This window comes from Anabrus simplex, chromosome 1, assembly GCF_040414725.1.
Source record: "Anabrus simplex isolate iqAnaSimp1 chromosome 1, ASM4041472v1, whole genome shotgun sequence".
NCBI classification, from domain to species: Eukaryota; Metazoa; Arthropoda; class Insecta; order Orthoptera; family Tettigoniidae; genus Anabrus; species Anabrus simplex.
The window spans coordinates 1,328,656,005-1,328,679,518 of NC_090265.1; the positions used below are offsets into that span (position 1 = coordinate 1,328,656,005).

The 23,514-nt window shown below is 38.5% G+C and overlaps 1 protein-coding gene across 1 annotated transcript in view; it reads right to left on the minus strand.

Moving 5' to 3' along the window:
• LOC136878619 (aminopeptidase N) overlaps positions 1–23,514 on the minus strand; it is a 146,403-nt gene that overhangs the window by 85,466 nt on the left and 37,423 nt on the right. Inside the window, exon 3 of the mRNA XM_067152095.2 lies at positions 8,957–9,115. Coding sequence (XP_067008196.2) covers positions 8,957–9,115 — 159 coding nt within the window. The remainder of the gene's footprint in view (positions 1–8,956; positions 9,116–23,514) is intronic.

Here is a 23,514-nt window from a genome sequence, read left to right on the forward strand (position 1 = left end):
TCACCTATGTTTCCTTAGATTTACAGGAGATTACAAACACCCACTTTTTACGTCTGTAACATTTTACGTTTCCAAGACATTCTGTAGATATAGTCTTTCAAAAATTCACCCAATTTGTCACTCCTGTTTAACCGCCATTAATTGGATTTTCCAAAACTAAAAAATACGTGTTTCTTTATTTTTAAAGGAGATCCCATATACAAATTTTCAGTTCTGTAATATCTTTCGTTTCTGAGATATATGTATCCTCATTAAAGGCATTCAACCCATTTTTCACCCTTTTACACCCCTCCTATTGGGATTTACAGGAAACAAAAAATACATTTTCCTTTTTTTTTAGAGGAGATTCTAACTACCAATTTTTACATCTGTAAATTTTAAAGTTTTAAGATGTATACACACTCATTTTAAAAAATTTACCCTCCCCCCTTTTTACCCCCCAATATTTGGATTTTCCAAAAACGAAAAAATACGTGTGTTTATTTATTTTTAAAGGAGATTCTAAATACCAATTTTCACATATATAACCTTTAAAATTTTTGAGATAGATACACTCATTTTAAAATATTACTCCCTTTTCACCCCCCCCCCCAAATTGGATTTTACAGAAACAAAAAAATACGTGTTTCTTTATTTTTAACGGAGATCCCAAACACCAATTTTCAGGTCTGTAATATCTTCAGTTTCTGACATATAAGTAGCCTCATTAAAGGCATTCAACCAATTTTTAGCCCCTTTTCACTCCTCCTATTGCGATTTTCCAAAAACAAAAAAATACGTGTTCCTTTATTTTTAATGAAGGTTCTAAATACCAATCTTTACATCTGCAAACTTTAAAAATTTGGAGATATAGATTCAGTCATTTTAAAAATTCACCCCCTTTTCACCCTCCCATTAATTGGATTTTCCAAAAACAAAAAATTACGCGTTTCTTTATTTTTAAAAGAGATCTAAAGTACCAATTTTCAGGTCTGTAATATCTTCAGTTTCTCAGATATAAGTACCGGTATCCTGATTAAAGGCATTCAACCCATTTTTCCCCATTTTCACCCTTTTTCACCCCTCCTATTGGGATTTTCTGAAAACAAAAAAATACGTGTTTCCTTATTTTTAAAGAAGATTCTAAATACCAATTTTTACATCTGTAAACTTTCAAAGTTTTGAGATATAGAGCAACTCATTTTAAAATTTCACCCCCGTTTTCACCCCCTTAGCGAAGGAATATCCAAAAATCCTCTCTTAGCGAGCACCTACGTCTTAATATGAATATATCCCCAAAATTTCATCTCTTTATGTCCAGTAGTTTTGGCTCGGCGATGATGAATCAGTCAGTCAGTCAGTCAGTCAGTCAGTCAGGACAAGTTATTTTATATATATAGATAACTTGTCCTGACTGACTGACTGATTCATCATCGCAGAGCCAAAACTACTGGACGTAACGAAATGAAATTTTGGGGATATATTCATATTAAGATGTAGGTGCTCGCTAAGAGAGGATTTTTGGATATTCCTTCGCTAAGGGGGTGAAAAGAGGGGTGAAATTTTAAAATGAGTGTGTCTATATCTCGAAAGTTTAAAAGTTTACAGATGTAAAAATTGGTATTTAGAATCTTCTTTAAAAATAAGGAAACACGTATTTTTTTTGTTTTCAGAAAATCCCAATAGGAGGGGTGAAAAGGGGTGAAAATGGGGAAAATGGGTTGAATGCCTTTAATCAGTATACCAGTACTTATATCTCAGAAACTGAAGATATTACAGACCTGAAAATTGGTACTTTTGATCTCTTTTAAAAATAAAGAAACACGTATTTTTTTGTTTTTGAAAAATCCAATTAATGGGAGGGTGAAAATGGGGTGAATTTTTAAAATGAGTGAATCTATATCTCCAAACTTTTAAAGTTTGCAGATGTAAAAATTGGTATTTAGAATCTTCATTAAACATAAAGAAACACGTATTTTTTTGTTTTCGGAAAATCGCAATAGGAGGGGTGAAAAGGGGTGAAAAAGGGGTGAAAAAGGGGTCGAAAGCCTTTGATCAGGCTACATATATTTCAGAAACTGAAGATATTACAGATCTGAAAATTGGTGTTTGGGATTTCCTTTAAAATAAAGAAACACGTATTTTTTTGTTTTTGGAAAATCCAATTAATGGGTGGGTGAAAAGGGGGTGATTTTTTAAAATGAGTGTATCTATATCTCAAAACTGTTACAGTTTATAGATGTAAAAATTGGTATTTAGAATCTCCTTTAAAAATAAAGAAACACGTATTCTTTTGTTTTCGGAAAATCCCAATAGGAAGGGTGTAAAAGGGTGAATAATGGGTTGAATGCCTTTAATGAGGCTACTTATATTTCAGAACCCGAAGATATTACAGACCTGAAAATTGGTATTTGGGATCTACTTTAAATGTAAAGAAACACGTATTTTTTTCGTTTTTGGAAAATCCAAATACTGGGGGGGGGGGTGAAAAGGGGGGTGAATTTTTAAATGAGTGCGTCTACATCTTAAAACTTTAAAATTTACATATGTAAAAATTGGTAGTTAGAATCTCCTCTAAAAATAAAGGAACACGCATTTTTTTGTTTCCTGTAAATCCCAATAGGAGGGGTGTAAAAGGGTAAAAAATGGGTTGAATTCCTTTAATGAGGATACATATATCTCAGAAACGGAAGATATTACAGAACTGAAAATTTGTATATGGGATCACCTTTAAAAATAAAGAAACACGTATTTTTTTAGTTTTTGGAAAATCCTATTAATGGCGGTTAAACAGAAGTGACAAATTGGGGTGAATTTTTTGAAAGATTATCTTGGGAACGTAAAATGTTACAGACGTAAAAAGTGGGTGTTTGGAATCTCCTGTAAATGTAAAGAAACATAGGTGATTTGTTTTTGGAAACTCCACTTAAGGGGAACCCAAAAGGGGTGAAATTTTAAAATGAGAATTTTTACAGTATATCTAAAAAACTTAACATGTTACAGAAGTGAAAAATGGTCTTTTTATCTCTTTTAAACATAAAGAAACGTGTATTTTTAATTTTCGGAAATACCACTTGAGTGGAGGGGGGAGGGGTGAAAGTGACTGAAAATGGTGTTGAATTCTTTTAATTAGGCTACTGATATCTTAAAAATGAAGATGTTACAGACGTGAAATTTGATATTTGCAATCTGCTTTAAAAGTAAAGAAACACGTATTCTCGGAAAATCCAATGAAGCGGGGGGAGGGGGGTGAAAGAATTGAAAAATTAATTGACTTTAATTGTATGAGAATATATACATCTAATAAAAACTAAAGTTGTTACAGACGTGAAAATTCGTATTTGGATCTCCTTTAAAAACAAAGAAAAACGCGTTTTGGGGCGGAAGGCATCTTGGGGGGCGGGAGTGTAAAGGAGTTGAACTCCTTTCATGAGGACACATAAATCAAAAACTGAAGAAGTTAGAGTCGTGATAATTGGTATTTAGAAGATCCTTCACTATTAAAGAAACAAGTATTTTTTGCGGGAAAATTCACTTAGGGGGGGGGGGGGAGTAGTTTGAAATGAAGTGACAAAAGTAAATTATATTTATGGGGATACTTATATCTCAAAACTGAAGGTAATAGACGTGAACATTGGTGTTTGTAATCTCCCTTAAACATAAAGAAACACGCCTTCTTTTAATTTTTTTTTTTGGGGGGGGGGCAGTAAAAACTAACGGCGGTGGGGTGTAAAAGGAGGTGAGGCCAATTGATTTTACTGTTCTTAATGTACTTATAAGGATCCTCCGTTGCTCAGGCGGCAGCGCGCCGGCCTCTCACAGCTGGGTTCCGTGGTTCAAATCCCGGTCACTCCATGTGACATTCGTGCTGGACAAAACGGAGGCGGAACAGGTTTTTCTCCGGATACTCCGGTTTTCCCTGTCATCATTCATCCCAGCAACACATAATAGTAATAATAATAATAAGAAGAATAAGAATAAGAATAACATTAATAATAATAATAATAATAATAATAATAATAATAATGTTCCGGACCGTCGTCAAATGTGCGGACCGCGCTGGAAACGGCTCCTGGACGGGTAATGACTAAGAATGCAGCCGGCCGCGGGTTCAGTGCAGCCAAGGCTCCCAATAAGACACCACGCCGGATCTCCTGAAGGATTTTATCCAGATTAAAAATGATTATAGGAATATACGGTATGTCAAAGATTGACGGACCCAACTGACCGGGAAGAATACCTGAGCCTAGCCCGGGAAGTACGAGATCGATTGCTGGAAAGGAAGATTGAAAAATGGGAGGAAACGTGAGGTATTCTAATAGAAAACGAGTCAGATCGGGAATTTTGGTGGATTCTCGCTGAAGACGTGTCAGATCGCGAATTTCGGCGGATTATATATCTAAAACAATAAGCATTCAATTATAAATTTCAGTATAATACCGTAGCGAAGCACGGGTACCATGCTAGTATCTATATATACAAAGTAGCTTGTCCTGACTGACTGACTGACTGACTGACTGACTGACTGACTGACTGATTCATCATCGCCGAGCCAAAACTACTGGACATAAAGAAATGAAATTTTGGGGATATATTCATATTAAGATGTAGGTGCTCGCTAAGAGAGGATTTTTGGATATTCCGTCGCTAAGGGGGTGAAAAGGAGGTTGAAATTTTAAAATGAGTGTGTCTATATCTCAAAACTTTAAAAGTTTACAGATGTGAAAATTGGTATTTAGAATCTTCTTTAAAAATAAGGAAATACGTATTTTTTTGTTTTCAGACAATCCCAATAGGAGGGGTGAACAGGGGTGAAGAAGGGGTTGAATGCCTTTAATCAGGATACCGCTACTTATATCTCAGAAACTGAAGATATTACAGACCTCAAAATTGGTACTTTTGATCGCTGTCAAAAATAAAGAAACACATATTTTTTTGTTTTTGGAAAATCCAATTAATGCGAGGGTGAAAGGGGGGTGAATTTTTAAAAACAGTGCATCTATATCTCAAAAGTTTTAAAGTTTTGAGATGTAAAAATTGGTATTTAGAATCTTCATTAAAAATAAAGGAACACGTATTTTTTTGTTTTCGGAAAATCCCAATAGGAGGGGTGAAAAGGGGTGAAAAATGGGTTGAATGCCTTTAAAGAGAATACTTATATCTCAGAAACTGAAGATATTACAGACATTAAAATTGGTATTTGGGATCTACTTTAAAAATAAAGAAACAGGTATTTTTTCGTTTTGGGAAAATCCAAATAACGGGGGGTGAAAAGGGGGATGAAATTTTTAAAATGAGTGTACCTATATCTCAAAACGTTTAAAGTTTAAAGATGTAAAATTTGGTATTTAGAATCTCCTTTGAAAATAAAGAAACACGTATTTTTTTGTTTTCAGAAAATCCTAATAGGAAGGGTGGAAAAGGGTGAAAAAGAGGTTGAATGCCTTTAATGAGGCTACTTATATTTCAGAACCTGAAGATATTACAGACCTGAAAATTGGTATTTGGGATCTACTTTAAAAATAAAGAAACAGGTATTTTTTCGTTTTGGGAAAATCCAAATAATGGGGGGTGAAAAGGGGGGGTGAATTTTTAAAATGAGTGTGTCTACATCTTAAAACTTTAAACGTTTACAGATGTAAAATTGGTGTTTAGAATCTCTCTTAAAAATAAAGGAACACGTATTTCTTTGTTTTCTCTAAATCCCAATAGGAGGGGTGTAAAAGGGTGAATAATGTGTTGAATGCCTTTAATGAGGATACATATATATCAGAAACTGAAGATATTACAGAACTGAAAATTTGTAAATGGGATCTCCTTTAAAAATAAAGAAACACGTATATTTTTGCTTTTGGAAAATTCAATTAATGGCGGTTAAACAGGAGTGGCAAATTGGGGTGAATTTTTTGAAAGACTATATCTACAGAATATCTGAGAAGCGTAAAATGTTACAGACGTAAGAAGTGGGTATTTGGAATCTCCTGTAAGTGTAAAGAAACATAGGTGATTTGTCTTTGGAAACTCCACTTAAGGGGAACTAAAAAGGGCTGAAAGTTTAAAATGAGAATTTCTACAGTATATCTCAAAAAACTTAACATGTTACAGAAGTGAAAAATGGTAATTTTTTTATTCTATTAAAAATAAAGAAACGTGTATTTTTAGTTTTCGGAAACTGAAAATGGTGTTGAATTCTTTTAATTAGGCTACTGATATCTCAAAAATGAAGATGTTACACACGCGAAATTTTATTTTTGGAATCTGCTTTAAAAGTAAACAAACACGTATTCTCGGAAAATCCAATGAAGTGGGTTTGGGGGGATAAATGATTGAAAAAATTGACTTAATTGTATGAGAATACATACATCTAATAAAAACTAAAGTTGTTACAGACATGAAAATTGGTATTTTGATCTCCTTTAAAAACAAAGAAAAGCGCGTTTTGGGGGGGAAACAATCTTAGGGTGGGGGCGGGAGTGAAAAGGAGTTGAATTCCTTTCATGAGGACACATAAATCAAGAACTGAAGAGGTTAGAGTGGTAATAAGTGGTATTTAGAAGATCCTTTACTATTAAAGGAACAAGTACTTTTTGCCTTAATATCACTTTGTGATGGGGGGGGGGGGGGTGTGAAAGGAAGTTAAAAAAAGTGAATTATTTTTAAGGGGATACTTATATCTCAAAAATGAATGTAATAAACGTGAACATTGGTATTTGGAATCTCCTTTAAACATAAAGAAACACGCCTTCTTTTAATTTTTTGGGGGGTGGGGGTAAATAAACTTAACGGCGGTGGGGTGTAAAAGAAGGTGAGACCAATTGATTTTACTGTTCATAATCTACTTATAAGGAGCCTCCGTTGCTCAGGCGGCAGCGCGCCGGCCTCTCACAGCTGGGTTCCGTGTTTCAAATCCCGGTCACTCCATGTGACATTCGTGCTGGACAAAATGGAGGCGGGACAGGTTTTTCTCCGGATACTCCGGCTTTCCCTGTCATCATTCATTCCAGCAACACTGTCCAATATTTCATTTCATTTGTCACTCATCGATTATTGCCCCAGAGGGGAGCTTCGGCAGCCGGCACAATTCCTATTGTCGCCGCTAGATGGGGCTTTATTCATTCCATCCCTGATCCTGTCGAATGATAGGAAACAGGCTGTAGACTTTCGATGTACTTATTCTGATCATGAACCGATCATTTTTAATCTTTCCTGGGTTCGTTTCCAACAGCCATCTTTTCCTTCGGAGAACACTCTTAGATTACAGTAGATTCTCCTGGCATATAAATAAAAATTTAAACACATTTGAAATAAACTATAGGAATGAGATTGGCCGTCAAATTGTTCACCTCTATAATAAGGTCAATAATACACGGAGGTATGTCATTCGTATCGCCAGAAATCCCGCACACTTGCCTAAGCGCGACAATGGTGCTGGTCACATTGTCAACAATAACAAAGGCAGCAGATGTAATTTACCGCCAAGTAGCGGACTTGCATATTGCTGTGGGATCCAGAACATATAATAATAATAATAATAATAATAATAATAATAATAATAATAATAATAATAATAATAATAATAATAATAATAATAATAATAATAATAATAATAATAATAATAATAATAATAATAATGTTCTGGACCGTCGTCACATGTGCGGACCACGCTGGAAACGGGTCCTGGACGGCTAATGACTAAGAATGCAGTCCGGCCGCGGGTTCAGTAGGCTACCGCCAAGGCACCCAAGACGACACCACGACAGATCCCCTGAAGGATTTGATCCATATTAAAAATGCTTATAGGAAAATATGGCAAAGATTTAGGGACCCAAGTAACTGGGTGGAATACCTGGACCTAGCCCGGGAAGTATGAAATCGATTGCTGGAAAGAAAGATTGAAAAAGGGGAGGAAACTTGCCGTAATCTATTAGAAAACGAATCAGATCGCGAATTTCGGCGGATTATATATCTAAAACAATAACATTCAATTATAAATTTCAGTATAATACCGTAGCGAAGCACGGGTATCTTGCTAGTCACTAATATATATATACACAATAAAACACAAGTCCAATTGCAGAGTTTGGTGTGAAACCGGGATGGCTCAGTGTATATTAAGATCTATGAATTGTATCCATTTTGGTGCATCAGTTATCCTCCGTCCTGTATAATATTCAATCAATCAATCAATCAATCAATCAATCAATCAATCAATCAATCAATCAATCAATCAATCAATCAATCATTACCACTGATATGAATTTAGGGCAGTTGCCTAGGTGGCAGATTCCCTATATGTTTTTTACTTAATATTTTCTTAAATAATTTCAGAGAATTTGGAAGTTTATCGAACATATCCTTTGGTAAATTATTCCAGTCTCTAACTTGTCTTCCTATAAAGGAATATTTGTCCCAGTTTCTCCTCTTTAATACCTATAATATTTCGTAATTTCAAATGAATGAACAGGTGCAGTAGGTAATACTCAAGGTCAAACCAATAGAGAAAGAATGTAGAATAACCCCTTGACAATTGCCTTTTGTATACTCCCCCCCTCCCTCCCCCCACACACTTGAAAGTTAAAAGAATACTAAGTGAAATTTTAACTATGTTATAGTGACTTCCAAATGCTTATGTTCAGTGGCTTAGTAGTCCTAAATCAGCAAATCGTAAATTAGTTCCTAATGACCAATGGCGTTGTTTATATACTCCCGATCTTGTAAGTGGGGAAAACTAAAAGAAATAAAATGAGGCAAATACTGCGGCTGTATCTTAATTAAGTTCAAGGCCTCTGCCTTCCCAATCCTAGCTCTTTCCCACCCTTGTGTCGCAGAAATATGTACTTCCTTGAATTAGTGCAACATTAAACCCCTACAAAATAATAATAATAATAATAATAATAATAATAATAATAATAATAATAATAATAATAATAATAATAATAATAATAATAATAATAATAATAACAAATATTACTCTCACCCTGGCTCCGGAGTATTCTCCAGTGGCGAGTTGCAAAGGCTGGCATATCCCTCGGGAGTGTCGATGGTGATCTTGAACGTAGCTTTGTATTTCGGTTCGTCGAAACAGGGGAAGGCTTTCCTCGCATGGGTTGGCTGAAACTGAGTCGCTGCTATGTACCTGCAAAGCCAAAGACCTTAGAAATACTTCGAGAGTGAGGACACGAAATATAAAAAACTAAACAACTCATTCACCATGTATATCTACTGCATTCTGTGCAATACATTTTCTGAACATATAGAAGCAGTTTGGTGTATATCTATAACTTTTTTTATTAGAGTAGTTATGTCTTATTATGTCTTTCAACCTTGCCTTCTATAGCCACCACCACCTTTATTTCACTCTAGTTTTATGACCGGATGCTCTTCCTGACATCAACTTGATGTTACTTTCTTTCTGAGGTGACTGGTAGTGTGATGTGTGGTGTAAATGGACAGGTGGTATTAACACAAACAGTATGTCTTCAAACAAATGGAATGAACCGGACGCGGAAATAAATCTCAGCCCATCGGGAATTATACACAGGCGATAGGTCTACATAATTAATGGGCAATAACACATTGTATACGTGCTTAAATCTAATGATAGTTCGTATACAATATTAAGTACACAAAATAATGTCTGTGAACAACGTCTAACAATGCATAACGTACATCTATTGTACGTCTATGAAATGTTGGATAAGTAAAGTTAACCTACATTATGAAGTCCAATAAATAGCATCCATACAGTCGGGCTGAGTAGCTCAGGCGGTAGACAGCTGGCCTTCTAAGCTCAGATTGGCGGGTTCGATCCCGGCTCAGTCCGGCGGTATTTGAAATATGTCAGGCTCGTGTCGGCAGATTTATCGGTGCGTAAAAGAACTTCTGCGGGAGAAAGTCTGGCACCCGAGATTCAATGAAAATCGTATATATAGTTAGTGGTACGTAAAATAAGTAGTACTGGTAATATTAATATTAGAGCTTATACTATATATTATTATAGAGGAAGGAAATCCGTAATGTTAAGGAGAGAGTGCCAAATATTTATTAAAATGTGGTTGTATTACAGTTCAAAGGTGTGTCATAAAAGATTTTGCTCACTGTCTTCCTCTTCACCGCATACTACAGCATTTTAACCTGTAGCTAAGCGCTCTTAAGTGGTTCTTAATTTCATCGCATCCCTTGTATTGTAACCGTCCATCACCACTCCATAGGCATGTCATGGGGTCCAGTTAATAATATATGCCGTTGTCCGCGACATTCTGCGACATATAGTGTCATAATGAAAATTTCTCACCCAGCCCGGGATACGAGTGGCACTGCGCTAGTTCGGAGAGCGGAGGTCTAGTTACATGCACAGAGAGAAAAGGAGCTACGTACAGCGAGTCCTTGAAATAACGCTCTCACTCCGCAGACAGAGAGAAGAGATAGCACGCCACGCGCAGGAGGATATTTAGGTCAGAAGGCGGAGTTTATCACGGTGTGTTGTTAACGCGGGAACTAAAAAATCTCAGCGACTTCCCCGCAGATTCACGGGTGCCAACACACAATCTTCACTTCTTAATAATAATAATAATAATAATAAAGGATTGGATCTAACTTATGGAAATTGATGAATAGGGACTCTCTTGAACCAGAGTATTTTATGTGTGATAGTACATATATCACACCCCCGAATTATATGTAGAAGTTAGAGATATTATTGTCAGTATTCGATTTTTTATTATTATTATTAGTATTATTATTATTATTATTATTATTATTATTTCATTTATATATTTTGCCATTTATATTGGTAAGCTGGAAGATATCCACATATGTAGGTATGAGTAATTTGTTTTGCACGAGTGGGAAAACATTACTTTAATAACTCTGGTAATTCTGATGAGTCATCTGGCTACCCCAGTGTTTGTTGTGATGTACTTGTGTCAGGAAATTCCATTAGTCATGTATATATCCCAGCCTGATGAGATGAGCTTGTTGTTGTATTAGGAAAGTTTGGTGATTCATGGAATATACCCCAGAGTTTGTTATTGTCTTGGGAGGAAGAAGTAGTTCAGGGCTTGGGCTTGAGAAGAGGACCACCCATGATTGGCTGGCAAGCACCAATCCAGGCGTATCATCTGAGAGAAGGGGGATGTTGATGTCTATAAAGATTGATCATACGGCGGCAACCGGGGACATTGTAAGGGGACATTGTATGGGTGATTGTAAAGGAACGAGAAGGAAGACAACTACTACAACTACAAGCAGTAACACTATATGAAGGAACGACAACTGACGCACTGTACGAGAAGGAAGTAGTGCTGATACACGGTACTGGAGTGACACGGCAGCAATGGACTGGACTTCAAACGTTCGTGGAGCGTAGTCTTGTTATGTTCGTGGGAAGTGGATGATTGTGGAGAGTGCTTGCGCATTAAGTATTGTAGCACTTGTGGCGGCCTAGCATTATATGTTGGTGAAAGCTATCTCAGACTTTCCATAATTTATGTTGAGGATCGACAGGCGTGTGTATATATCTTTACAAGTGTTAAAATATGTGAACACAGTAGTACAAGGTACAGTATCTGTGTGATGTGATAACTGCCGATTATGAGAATCGGTAAGTCGAATTGATATAGAGACAGTGAAGGGTATTTATCTTCATACATGTACATTGTTCATCGGACTATCTACAAATGGTAGCTTAGTTCTCGCTTTCGTTTTCCCACGATTTTCATTATTATTATTGTTGTTGTTGTTGTAAATATGGAGTCTTCCAGCAATATTTTATGTGTGTATTATATGTATAATGTTGTATGTTGATGAGGTGCTCATGCACGGAATTTGTTAAGAATATAGTTAGCTATTTTAGAATCAGTGTTATTGATGAACCTAGGTGCAGTTCCTACCTAATTAGTCGTTTTCAGGAGGTTAGGTAAGGCCTGCAGCAGATGTACCAGTACGCAGCATTATGTACACGCCCTGGGATATAAAGTTTATCATGCTGTTATCTAAATTCGAGGGATCCATTCTGGTGAACTCTGGCGCCCATACTACGGACATTTCGGTTAATTATGCTTATTAATTTTATTAAGTTTTTGAGTGATTTTATTTATATATTTTATTCATTATTTATTTATATTCATCAAAAAAGTGACATATGTTAATCAATGATACCGAAATAATATTATGTAATACATAACGAGTGGATCAGTAATGACGCACTTTAGACAGGTGCGGGTAATAGGAACTAGATGTTGAAGGTCTAACCACGCGATAGAGACGTAGGGTTCCCCACGACACAATGGCTAAAGCGCCAATTTATAATGGAAAGCCGACGAGATTACCAACGATCCCACGATGCGATTTGAATGAAACTCAATCAGTAGATAGAAGAATTTAAGGGCTACAAATTGAGTGCTCACTCGACTCTGAGAAGTAACTATTAGCGGAGCGATCTTTCAGAAGGGGTGGAGCTTACCACTTCCACTGCCAGAAGACCAGATCTCTATAAAAGAAACGGCCAGACTAGGCCCATTACTCATGCATTCATTCGTTATTGTATTCGGAAGTAGTCTTCATAGTTCATAGTAGGCCATGTGCAGTGATATTGAAGAATAGTAGGTGCTATTCAAATTTGAAAAATAGTGTTCAGTGAAGTCTGTTCTATATCAGACAGTTCTACATGGAATATACTCCGATCGTACGGGATGAAAGCAGGATTGTGGTGTGCGAATGTAGGTGCTTGTAACCCCCCATATTCATATATTCGCATATTAAGGGAGTGCAAACTGTTAACAAACAGTGGAGGCTCACATGAATAGTAGTTAAAGAACGGGTCAAGCTTCCGACAAATCGCTCTTACATAGTGAGATGTAAACATATCCTACGAGAATGAACCTGTCGTAATCAAAGAAACTGAAGTGTTGGGAGACGTCGTACGAGGCAATAGGCAATGCTAGATTAAGCCAGGGAATGCCGTCTTGTTAAACAAGGAGCGCTCACATAGAAAACAATATTCTTGACTAGTGACGTGTGACAATAAAGAGGACAGAAGTAGTGATTTCCAGGAACGTATTCGCTGCTCGGGTAGACTATTCGAATTAATGAGTGGATCTATCCTTAATAATTAATTTTAAATAATACAAACAGTATTCCACTAACAATTTTTCCCGTTTGACCATGTGTATGTGAGTGTTCATTGAACCCACGAGGGGCCGACTAGAACGCGCTGTGTGCCTGAATCTCCAGGATTAGGAACCGTCTAGGACGCGTCTGTGTGCCTGCGGTCTTCAAGGAACACCCAGAACGTCCATGGCAGTTTGCAGATCAAGCCATCATGAACAGGACCAAGCAGATGACGAACCGAGGACCTTCCGTTAACAAGACTACAGTGATGACAGCTTAAACACCCCAGATGTGCCTTCCAATGACAGACGACTACAAGCAGAGGCTTTAAGTACATTCCAGTTTCTAAGCATGAAGTTCATATCCCGTAAAATGTGTAAAGTTATGTACATAAAATTTTTTATTGCATGTAAATACATAAAGGATAGGTAAGCGCTATAGGCGTGTTTTGAAGGAATTGAAGCTTTTTATTAATATGGTTGTATGTGGACTTGTCTTCTGTGATTGGGGTGATCACAATTTTATCCCGTGAAATTAATGCATGAATTAGTTATAAGACCCCTAGAGTTGTTAAATGTGAAGCATTTTAAGCTGGGATATATATATTTCAATATACGTTCTAAGTCACTATAGTCCCATTAGTCTTTATGAGTCGTCAGAATGTTTCAAGTTAATTTGTTCTAATGCTTCACAAGTAATGTAGATATTACTACTACTTGTAATATTAAGGCTGCTGACCAGACGATGGCGAGACGTGACGCGGGGTACGATCCATTATTTAATTAGTACGCGAGTGTTATGGTGTTAGTTAAAGTACCTGGTGATACAGAGTCTTCTAAATGAATGAGCAACGGGCGAGTTGGACGTGCGGTTAGGGCCGTGCAGCTATAAGCTCGCAACCGGGAGATAGTGGGTTTGAACCCCACTGTCGGCAGCCCTGAAGATGGTTTTCCGTAGTTTCCCATTTTCACACCAGGTAAATGCTGGGGTTGTGCCTTAATTAAGGCCACAGCCACTTCCTTCCCATTCCTAGGTCTTTCCTGTCTAATCGTCGCCATAAGACCTATCTGTGTCGGTGCGACGTAAAGCCAATAGCAAAAAAATGAATGAGCATTGTGGTTTGAGATATTTGTGTGTGAGGGAGGGAAGTACGCTTCGTATGCCAGTGTTTGAAGTGACAGACCGGAAAGATGAAAGGAATAAGATGAATATTACAATTATAGTCAAGCTGAAAGAAGCCGGGTCGTTGATAAAATGATATTTGATAATAATGATAATAATAATGTGTGCCTAGACAAGGCGAATGTCGTGCGAAGGGGACATTTCGCACAGGAACTGGAAACGAGAGTGAAAGTGTTTCCTCTCAGCTGACGAAGCAGCCGACTGCTCAGTGACATATTTACCACCCCTTTGTACGAAATAACGTTGAGCCCAGAGACAGGGTTCGCTTGGCTGTCAAGTGCTTGGAACATTCACGCGATAAGTTCGCTACATCTGGACACTGTATTAATAACCACATGCAAATTATAGATTACCGCCAGCGATGCAGACTCGATGCTTCCATGAGACGAAGTGATTCCACCCATTTTTCTTTATTAAATGAGATCGAAGGTAGGATTTCAGACGTGTACCCCGTAGTCTGAAGAACATGGGTTCGATTCCATGTAGATTGACGTCTATGGATCAATACCAGGAGACCTGGAAGGGTCGCAGTTTCTATATGCATTCTTGTGTGTGAAGTGTATATATTGCTGCCATAATTTCAGATGATTGTTTTTATATATTTGTTCTTTTTATGTGCTTGTATAATTCGATGGTGTTATGGTGTCTCTGTGGATCCGTGGTAGAGTGTCGGCCTCCTGATCCCAAGATAGCGGGTTCAAACCCGGCAGAGGTAGTCGGATTTTTGAAGGGCGGAAAAAAGTCCATTCGGCACTCCATGTCGTACGATGTCGGCATGTAAAAGAACTCTGGTGATACATTTGGTATTTACCCGACAAAATTAATTAAATCTCAGCCATAGACGCCCAAGAGAGATCCGGTTTACTCTAGGTCCGCTAGATGGCAGACAGAGTAAACCGGAACGTCGAAATTGACGAGCAGACAGCCAGATGGCGTCAAATCGAAATGTCTGCAAACGGTAGCTGAGGCCATACGATTATTATTATTATTATTATTATTATTATTATTATTATTATTATTATTACAGGAAACCAACGTTGTTTGGGTCCGCCTTGTGATATATTAGTGTAAGGCATCATGGAGAAACATGCTTATGCGATATTGTAGTAATTCATTAAGGTACTTAGGTAAACTCTAATATGCAAATACGATGATATGATTTTCGTGAATATAGAAATGTGCGTAACAGTATTTCGTTAGATGCCTCAATACCATGAGAGACACCAATGATTGTGTCGTTTCGCGAGAAGTGTCATACCAAATGAATATATTTAATCGTTTGTTTCTTGTACAGTAGTGTAATAAATACCAGCGGGTATCGTTAGCATAGAAAGGGGACGCCCTTTTCAGAGAAAAATTTAAGTTCTCAAGTGCGTCTGTACAAGGTGATTTGGAAGTGTAAAATGAGAGTCAGATTTATAACAGACTAACGTAAATATGGAGACACTCTCCAGATAATTGATTTATCCTGTATGTTTATATGGCAATGTCCCGTGTATATATTTTTACCCTTGTGACTCTATCAGTTCATTAAAATTTTATGTTTTTGATTGGGAACAAAAATCTTCTCATTTAGTAGGTAGCGTATTCCTCTCATGTTGGAGGACACCCTACTTTCAATATATTTAAATTAGTGCCCGTTTTGGTCCAACAGACCATTGACCAGCATGCTCTTGAGTTTAGCCGTGGAGACAATGAAAGGAGGGAGGATGGGATTTCGATGCCCGGGATCGATTGCCGAATATCTCATTCAACAGATTTCCATTCAGATATTTATTTGTGAAACTTGGTTATTTTATTGATGTCCTGTGGAGCTGGGACAGGTGCAGTATGACTGATAATTTGATACTATTGCCTCTACCCACCGTTGATTTATGTAATAAGTTTCTTTAACAGGATGAGGAATTCTTTGATATTCTGTCATTATTAGACATCAAGTATTGTTAGACATATATTCCTTTTAGACCCAACATCGTCAGACTTAATTGTGTAGACACTCTTTGCCTTTCATCGTTTTGTATATTATATTTTATTCGATTAGGCACTGCGTTTATTATATAGGATCTCTATTATAAACTAAGACCGACAGCACGGTGTTTGTACTCTGGGCTACGGCAGCTGCCTCAGCCGAACTTATGTCGCGCGTGGCCGCCGTTCTTTAAGCGTTATACAATCTTATATGAAATTTTACCTTATAAAATTTGCTGTAATTGCCGTCCTTCCTGGGTTATGCAGGCATTGTATGTGATAACCAAATTCTGGCTGACGCGAGAAAGTTCTGACTCTGTAATGTTTCTGTATTTCGTTCTTAATATTTTCTTTAATTTCCTCCATTGTGTGAGGATTTGTTCGATACACTTTTTCTTTCAGTTTACCCCACAAGTAAAATTCACACAGTTAGATCTGGAGAACGATGGGAAATAGACCAGCACTGATCACTCTGTCTGCAAACAGTTCCGAGGTTATAAGAAGGGAATCATCTGCTGTGTGAGCAGGGCGTGAATCTTGTTCAAACCACCCACGCAATTTTACTTCTTCCGTTAACTGATGGAAGAACGCTGTCAAAATATCATCTTGGTACCTCTCTGCATTTACTGTCGTCTCGAAATAAAAAGTACCAATTATTCGTCTTACACCAACAGCACACACAACACCAATCTTCCTATCATAATGAGAGACTTTATGAACACCATTTGTATTTTCTGCACACCAATAGCGAGAGAACGTTTACATACGAAAATACGGTGTTGCAATGATAACTGTCTCACCATGTTAATGGCTGAGATTGAGACTGGCGACTGATGCTTGCAAGGTCATGAAACATGCGCGCGCGCCTCCCATACAATAGCTTATGTCTCGGAGAGTAAAAACACCGCTTCAACGGTCTTACTTTATATAAGAGACCCTGTAGTGAACGTACCGACTTGGAAGCAAGCCGAGACCCTCCGAATCGAAGACCACGACGCTGCCAAGAGCAGACTGTTATTAGTAGTCTATTATGTATACCCTAAAATTCAGAAAATAGAAATATCGATGGCCGATGGAAAGAGGGTAAAGACTATATACATACAAACAGACTTCCTAGACCAAGGCTAAAATCACTTAGTATGTGCATGATTACATTTTTGAATTATCCTACACATCTGGTTTGGCTGATAAGGAATTTGTATGAAGCGAACTCAGCTATGGTTAAAATAAAGGGGTACCTCTCTGGGAATTTTAAAGATCCAGAAATATTTCCGCCAGGGCTATATATTGTCACCTGTGCTTTTCAATATCTATGGCGAATATATAATGAGGAATGGGATGCCGGATTTCCTGTTGGTGGTAAGAAAATATCCAACCTCCGCTATGCAGACGATAAAGCACTCATTGCTAGTGATGAGAAGAAAATGGCAGAACTCATTAATTTCTCGTGTCAAAATGTCAGTGCTGAAATGGGACTACAAATTAATATGAACTAGACCGAAATAATTATTGTTGATAGAGCCGTGAACTTAGCCTGCACAGAATGTCTCAGAAGTGCCATACCTTGGTTCAGTTCAGTTTCAAATAGAGGATTGTGGCGACGGCTAGTAAATTCACAGAGGCTTGCAGCTGAACACCGAAAGGCATAACAGACTATAATGAAGATGTACGAGGTCTGTCCGGAAAATACGTATAAATCCGTCGGGGTGACGTATCACGTATCATGGAGGCGCCGGCAGGTGGCACTGCTGTTGTCGCCAATCTTCTCAACGCTCAGTTCGAGTCGGAGAGCTCTGCGTGTCAGTAGCAGTGTGCGGCTGCTTGTTGAAAGTTACCCGTTTTCACCTGCCGTCGGTATGGAGTTCTCACTGATTGAGGAACAGCGCATCAACATCAAGTCTCAGAGCTCGTGTGGCCCGAGTTCGACCGGATTTGGGACAAGGGGGCAGGTGGATCCTTTATCACGACAATGCGCCCGCTCACACGTCGCTCGTTGTGCGTGAGTTCTTGGCCCGAAGCTCAATCACCGTGACAGACCACCCGCCTTATTCACCCGATTTAGCCACTTGTGACTTCTTCCTGTTCCCGAAATGCAAAATGGTGCTTCGGGGGCGGCACTTGGGTGATGTGGAAGCCATCAAGGGAGAAACGACACGGCAACTGAACAGCATCACAACTGAAGACTTTCAACAATGTTATCAACAGTGGAAACGGCGTTGGCAGAAGTGCATCTTGTCTCAGGAAGAGTACTTTGAAGGAGACCATATTGTAATACCTGAATAATTGTCAAATAAAGTTATTATTCAACTTTTATACGTATTTTCCGGACAAACATCGTATGTATGTATGTATGTATTGAACCCGACAGGGGCATGATCCAAGGACCTTAGGTTGATATCGATCTCCGTAATTACGCACGCAATGCTATTAAAGGGAAAGAACGCTGAAAGTGATTAATATTCACATCATTAATAGAGGTCATACCGAAACTAATTAATATTCATACCATTGAGATAGATAAATTGTGTATTTTAAAATTATTCTACGAGATTTCTTTGTCTGCGACTTATTGCGCAGTACTATCCTTTGTGTAGCGGGGGCCCCGTAGATGAAGCCAAGCCAACTTAGACCCGGGAGGGGTTACGAATGGGGATTCCCTGTGACATCACCCGAGAGAAGACATCCCTCCTCAAGACTCACGGAATGAGGGGAAACTAACTTTTTCGAAACGGAATATAGGAGCCATCTTGGATTCGGACTGGCCAACTGAATTACCTACGAGATAGAAAATTAATAAAACTCGAATTAGGGGCTCATCTCCCGATTTAAAAGGGATAAATGTTACTGGGACATTTATTTAGAGTGTTTAATGTCCTCTTCCGTGATAACTTTCAGCCGAAGAAAGAATACTGTGTTGTTTCTGCGTGGAAAAGTACTGGGGCCATCTGGTTAGTCTCATGACACGTCCTCGACGGAGGGACTTCACCCCGTGTGGTAGGAGAAGCAGAACATATTTTAATTAATTTAAAGAGATTCACCGAAGGATAATTGAGTGGTTATGTCTCAATCGCACCAACTAGATACTGGTCACCGACTACCCGTACTATTATACCTCGAGTACGCCGGGAATAGGCGCTACGCAAATTAGTGGAAGGGGTATCGCTCCCTAGTAAAAACTACTGCAGGAAGGGACAAGAGTCAGTCGGGACTCGTGGCTTACAGACGGCGAAGCTATGTGCAGTCGAGCTTCCAGCGATCTTTTGTTTGAGTGAATTTAAATTTAATTTACAAGTGAAATCGCGTACTGTGCGTAAATATTGCAGAGATTGGATAGACGCGATGCTAGTGTCTAAACTTTAAAGATCAGGGACGTGTCGCGAACATTTAATATAATTTGTAATAATATTATTATTATTACTACGGCGCTACTGTGTCGAGTAGTAACAAAGGTACGCGGAATCCGATACTGAACCGCGGATTGCGGAGTGAGGTCCGTTATCGTGGCTGGACGTTCACACTGAATGTAACTAAACAAATCTTGGAATAAATAGTGACGTATTGTGTGCCTCAGGAATACTGCCAGCGGTTTCGTCAACCTAGAACAATGGACTCCCGGTTGGAAAGAAGAATGGTGCCTCCAGTAACTGCTTTGGTGCCTATGGGTCAGCACTAAACCAGCAATGGACTTCCTGAGCTGACAACGGGTCATCAAGTGATGGAGATGAGTATTACTCATATTTAATATGACGTGATCAGATTGGGCGGGGAACAGTTATCATTACCTGACGCTATAATGTTAGAGATTGTAACTTCAGTAATGTAGATGTACTACCATGATACACGTAGCTTCTATTTACTTTATTTAATTAGTAACACGTCTGAGCAATCAATTGTAAATAAAGGTGTAATACGATAAGTTTGCATGCAGTAGTAGATTGACTTAATCATTTTATTTGGGGAAACTTGTAATTATTGATGAGTCAGGAAACCAATTTTTAGTAATTCAGAGTAATTCAAGTTAGGCTGTAGTTAGTCCAGCGTTGATAATGCATGGCTGGTAAGTAGTGTAATTTTATTCCGTGAGCACCCAGAACTACGAGATATGACTTCGGAACTGACACCACAGGCCTCCACTGACATATATTTAGATAGGAATTGTACAATTTTAATTGGCAGGCTCATCACAATTTAAGTGCAAATCGAGGAATATTTAATTCATAATTGTATTACCGTGTGACGATTTTATCAGAAATCACAATTTAGATATGGATTAATTACACCGTTATTACGAGGAAGTTAATTATGATCACGCAGTATGGTCTAATTTCCAGGTAAGTCGTGTAGGGAGATAGTGTAATGATGAACCCAATAATAATAATAATAATAATAATAATAATAATAATAATAATAACAATAATAATAAATTGTAATTATGGTAATCATGCAAGTATTGGTATCATAGAAACCGGTGTCGCGTCGCGGGATCATGATATTGTAAACGAATGTGTGTGTTGAATTGAAGTGAAGTATTGAGAGCCGATGTAATTTTGCTTAATGAACAATGAAGCTCAGTTTATTAGTGAACGATCCCCGGGATGGGGTGTTTTGTTAAGAAAGGGCGTTATGCCTGTGAAGGCCGAGGCCATTGACCAACCGCCGTGCAGGGGTTGGGGCAGTTGACCTAGTGAAGAGAAGTGTTGGTTTTCTTTGTATGCTCGTCCGCTCGTAGAAGGGGGAGCCTTGAGTTAAAGAGAACGAGGCCCGGAAGAGTCGCCTAATAATGGAAATATTCAACACGCCAGAATGATGTAGTCGCTAATAAATGACACGGCGATTGTTACCAGTACTTGTTAGTTTACTGCCATTACTCATTTGAGGATAATGTAGCTTAGGGTTTTCAGAGTCCCACTTCCATCCAAAGGGGTGTCAGTTCAGTTCCCGACAGCGGCATTGGTACCCCAATGCTCAACCGAAGGCTGGATGTCTCACGTGTTTACTGTATATAATTTGTGTTCTCTAAGTGTTTATGTATCTTGTTGTGATTATAATTGAGTTGCCGATGGTGCTGACCATCGGGGTGGTGAATTGTATACAAGTGAGGGTCGGTTCAAACCCGGGCGTTTGTTCCACATTTTTATGAGTTCCTTCTTGGTACTTCGTTGGGGAATAGTTGTGTGTTTAGTATAGGGATTGCTCAGACTCGTTGCATGCATGTTAATCCTATTGGTCAATGATATCACATAGCCTCAGTGTCTATGATAAGTGTTTTTCCGTTCGAATCTCGTCATAATGGATCGCTCTGCGATAGATAATACTCGGATCCATCACATACGACTAAAAGTCGATAACAAACCACAACAATTGATAATAATCCATGTAATTCATTTGTATATAAATGCGTCATTACCATCATCATCATTAAGGCCTAATAAACCACTTGTATTAATCTAAACTTTAACCCGAATGTGTTCTCATTGTAATTAGGTATGATCCGTCTCCTACCCTGTATGCCTTTAAGCTAAGTCTAGTTAAGCGCCTATTTTGTTTTATTCCAACCCGTTAACGCCCTGTAGATATCATGCCGGAGCCATTATGTGTAGGGACGGGTGCATACTAAAATGGCGCCCAACGTGGGGCGTGTTCTAATGTTAAATAGGCGCGTATATTTATATTACCTGACATTTACACGTTGCGCACCATACTAAAATGGCGCGTCCAACGTGGTGCGAGATAAAAGGGCGTAAGTGAACTGTGGGGGCTCGATATGTCCGTAAATAAGGGCTACCCAGATTTAGGAAATTTAGCGCCATAGTAGACATGGTAGCCGAGCAACGTGTGGCCCGAAATTCCGTAAAAGGGTACCATAGCGCCATATAAAATGTCGGCCTAACGTCCGACGTGTTTTACTGTTAAATAGGGGCGCATATTTACTTTACCTGCCATATAAAAATGACGCTCCAGGTGGGACATGTTTTACGGTTTAATGGACGTATTTTCATGTTTAATAGGCGCATAATTATCCCACATATCGCATAATATTAATGCGAAGATAGGGGCGTGTTGTGTATTAGGCAAGGCATACTTGTGCAGCTTCCAGGAGTGGGCACGATTATTTTGGTAACCCATGTCTGCTTCTGACATTTCCACGCGAGGCCCAGTTCATTATAGTTGAATAAGTGATACCTTGATGTCAATATTAAATCGTTTTATGAATGAGAACACAGTCATGGTCCAATGATATGGGCAGAGCCATGACATTCGCGTAAGCAGGGGCGTATCCAAAATTCAAGGGGATTAGTTCGAATCCCGGGGAAACAATAAAATGAATTTCCCATAAGTGAGGTTTGAAGTGAATAGTGGCTTTTTCTTAGTGCATATCTCTTCACGGATATTAGCTAGTGGTGCGTGTTTCGTCACCAAGCAACCTGCTATTAGGAAATATATTTTACGTTAGTATAACCGTGGATGAAAAGAGGTAATCTCACGCCTACTTTTCTTTTTCGAGTGGCAGTAGGTTGATTTCATGGGTTCAGTTTGAGATTCTGATGACTTTGTGTGTTTGAAGGACCTCAATGCTGAAGGCATGGGTTGATTTACTGGCACTATACCACAGGTGTTGGTATTTAAAATCGAGCCCAATTTTAGAATCACAGGTCAACCGGCAACTTTATTAACTGAATTTGAGGGCTAATATTAGAATCATTTTCGGAAATTTCCCGTTGCTTTTCCTATAAATTTCATGAACCTTAATGATGTTAGGCAGTTAGGCAGCTTCAATGATAGCCGTTTTTGAGGATTAATTTGCAATGATGATTAAAGTAAAAATTATTTGAAGCTGGAAGAACGTAAAGTTTGGATAGAGGGATCTTTTCCTTTAAAATAAATAATAATTATATATTGTTGTGGTTTGTTGACGCCGACGTTAGCGAGGGGGGTCCTGTCATCTCAAAGGATAGCGACATGGATAGTGAAGCCATGCGGGCTTTGATGGAGGAGATTATGGTCAGCGTGAAGGACGATATTAAGACACTTGGAAATAAGATGGAAGAGAATAGTGCGCAGATTAGGGAGAGCAGGAAGGCGATGGAGGAGACAATGGATCGGAACTATGCGCAGATTAGGGAGAGTATAAAGGACGATTTTAAGAAGTTTCGGGAGGAAATGAAGAACAGTCTAACGGGGATAATGGACCGGCAGTTTGCAGATATTAGGGAAGCAAGTAGTGGGATAAGAAGGCTCACAGAGGAACTGAGACAGGACAGATTAAAAGGGTTC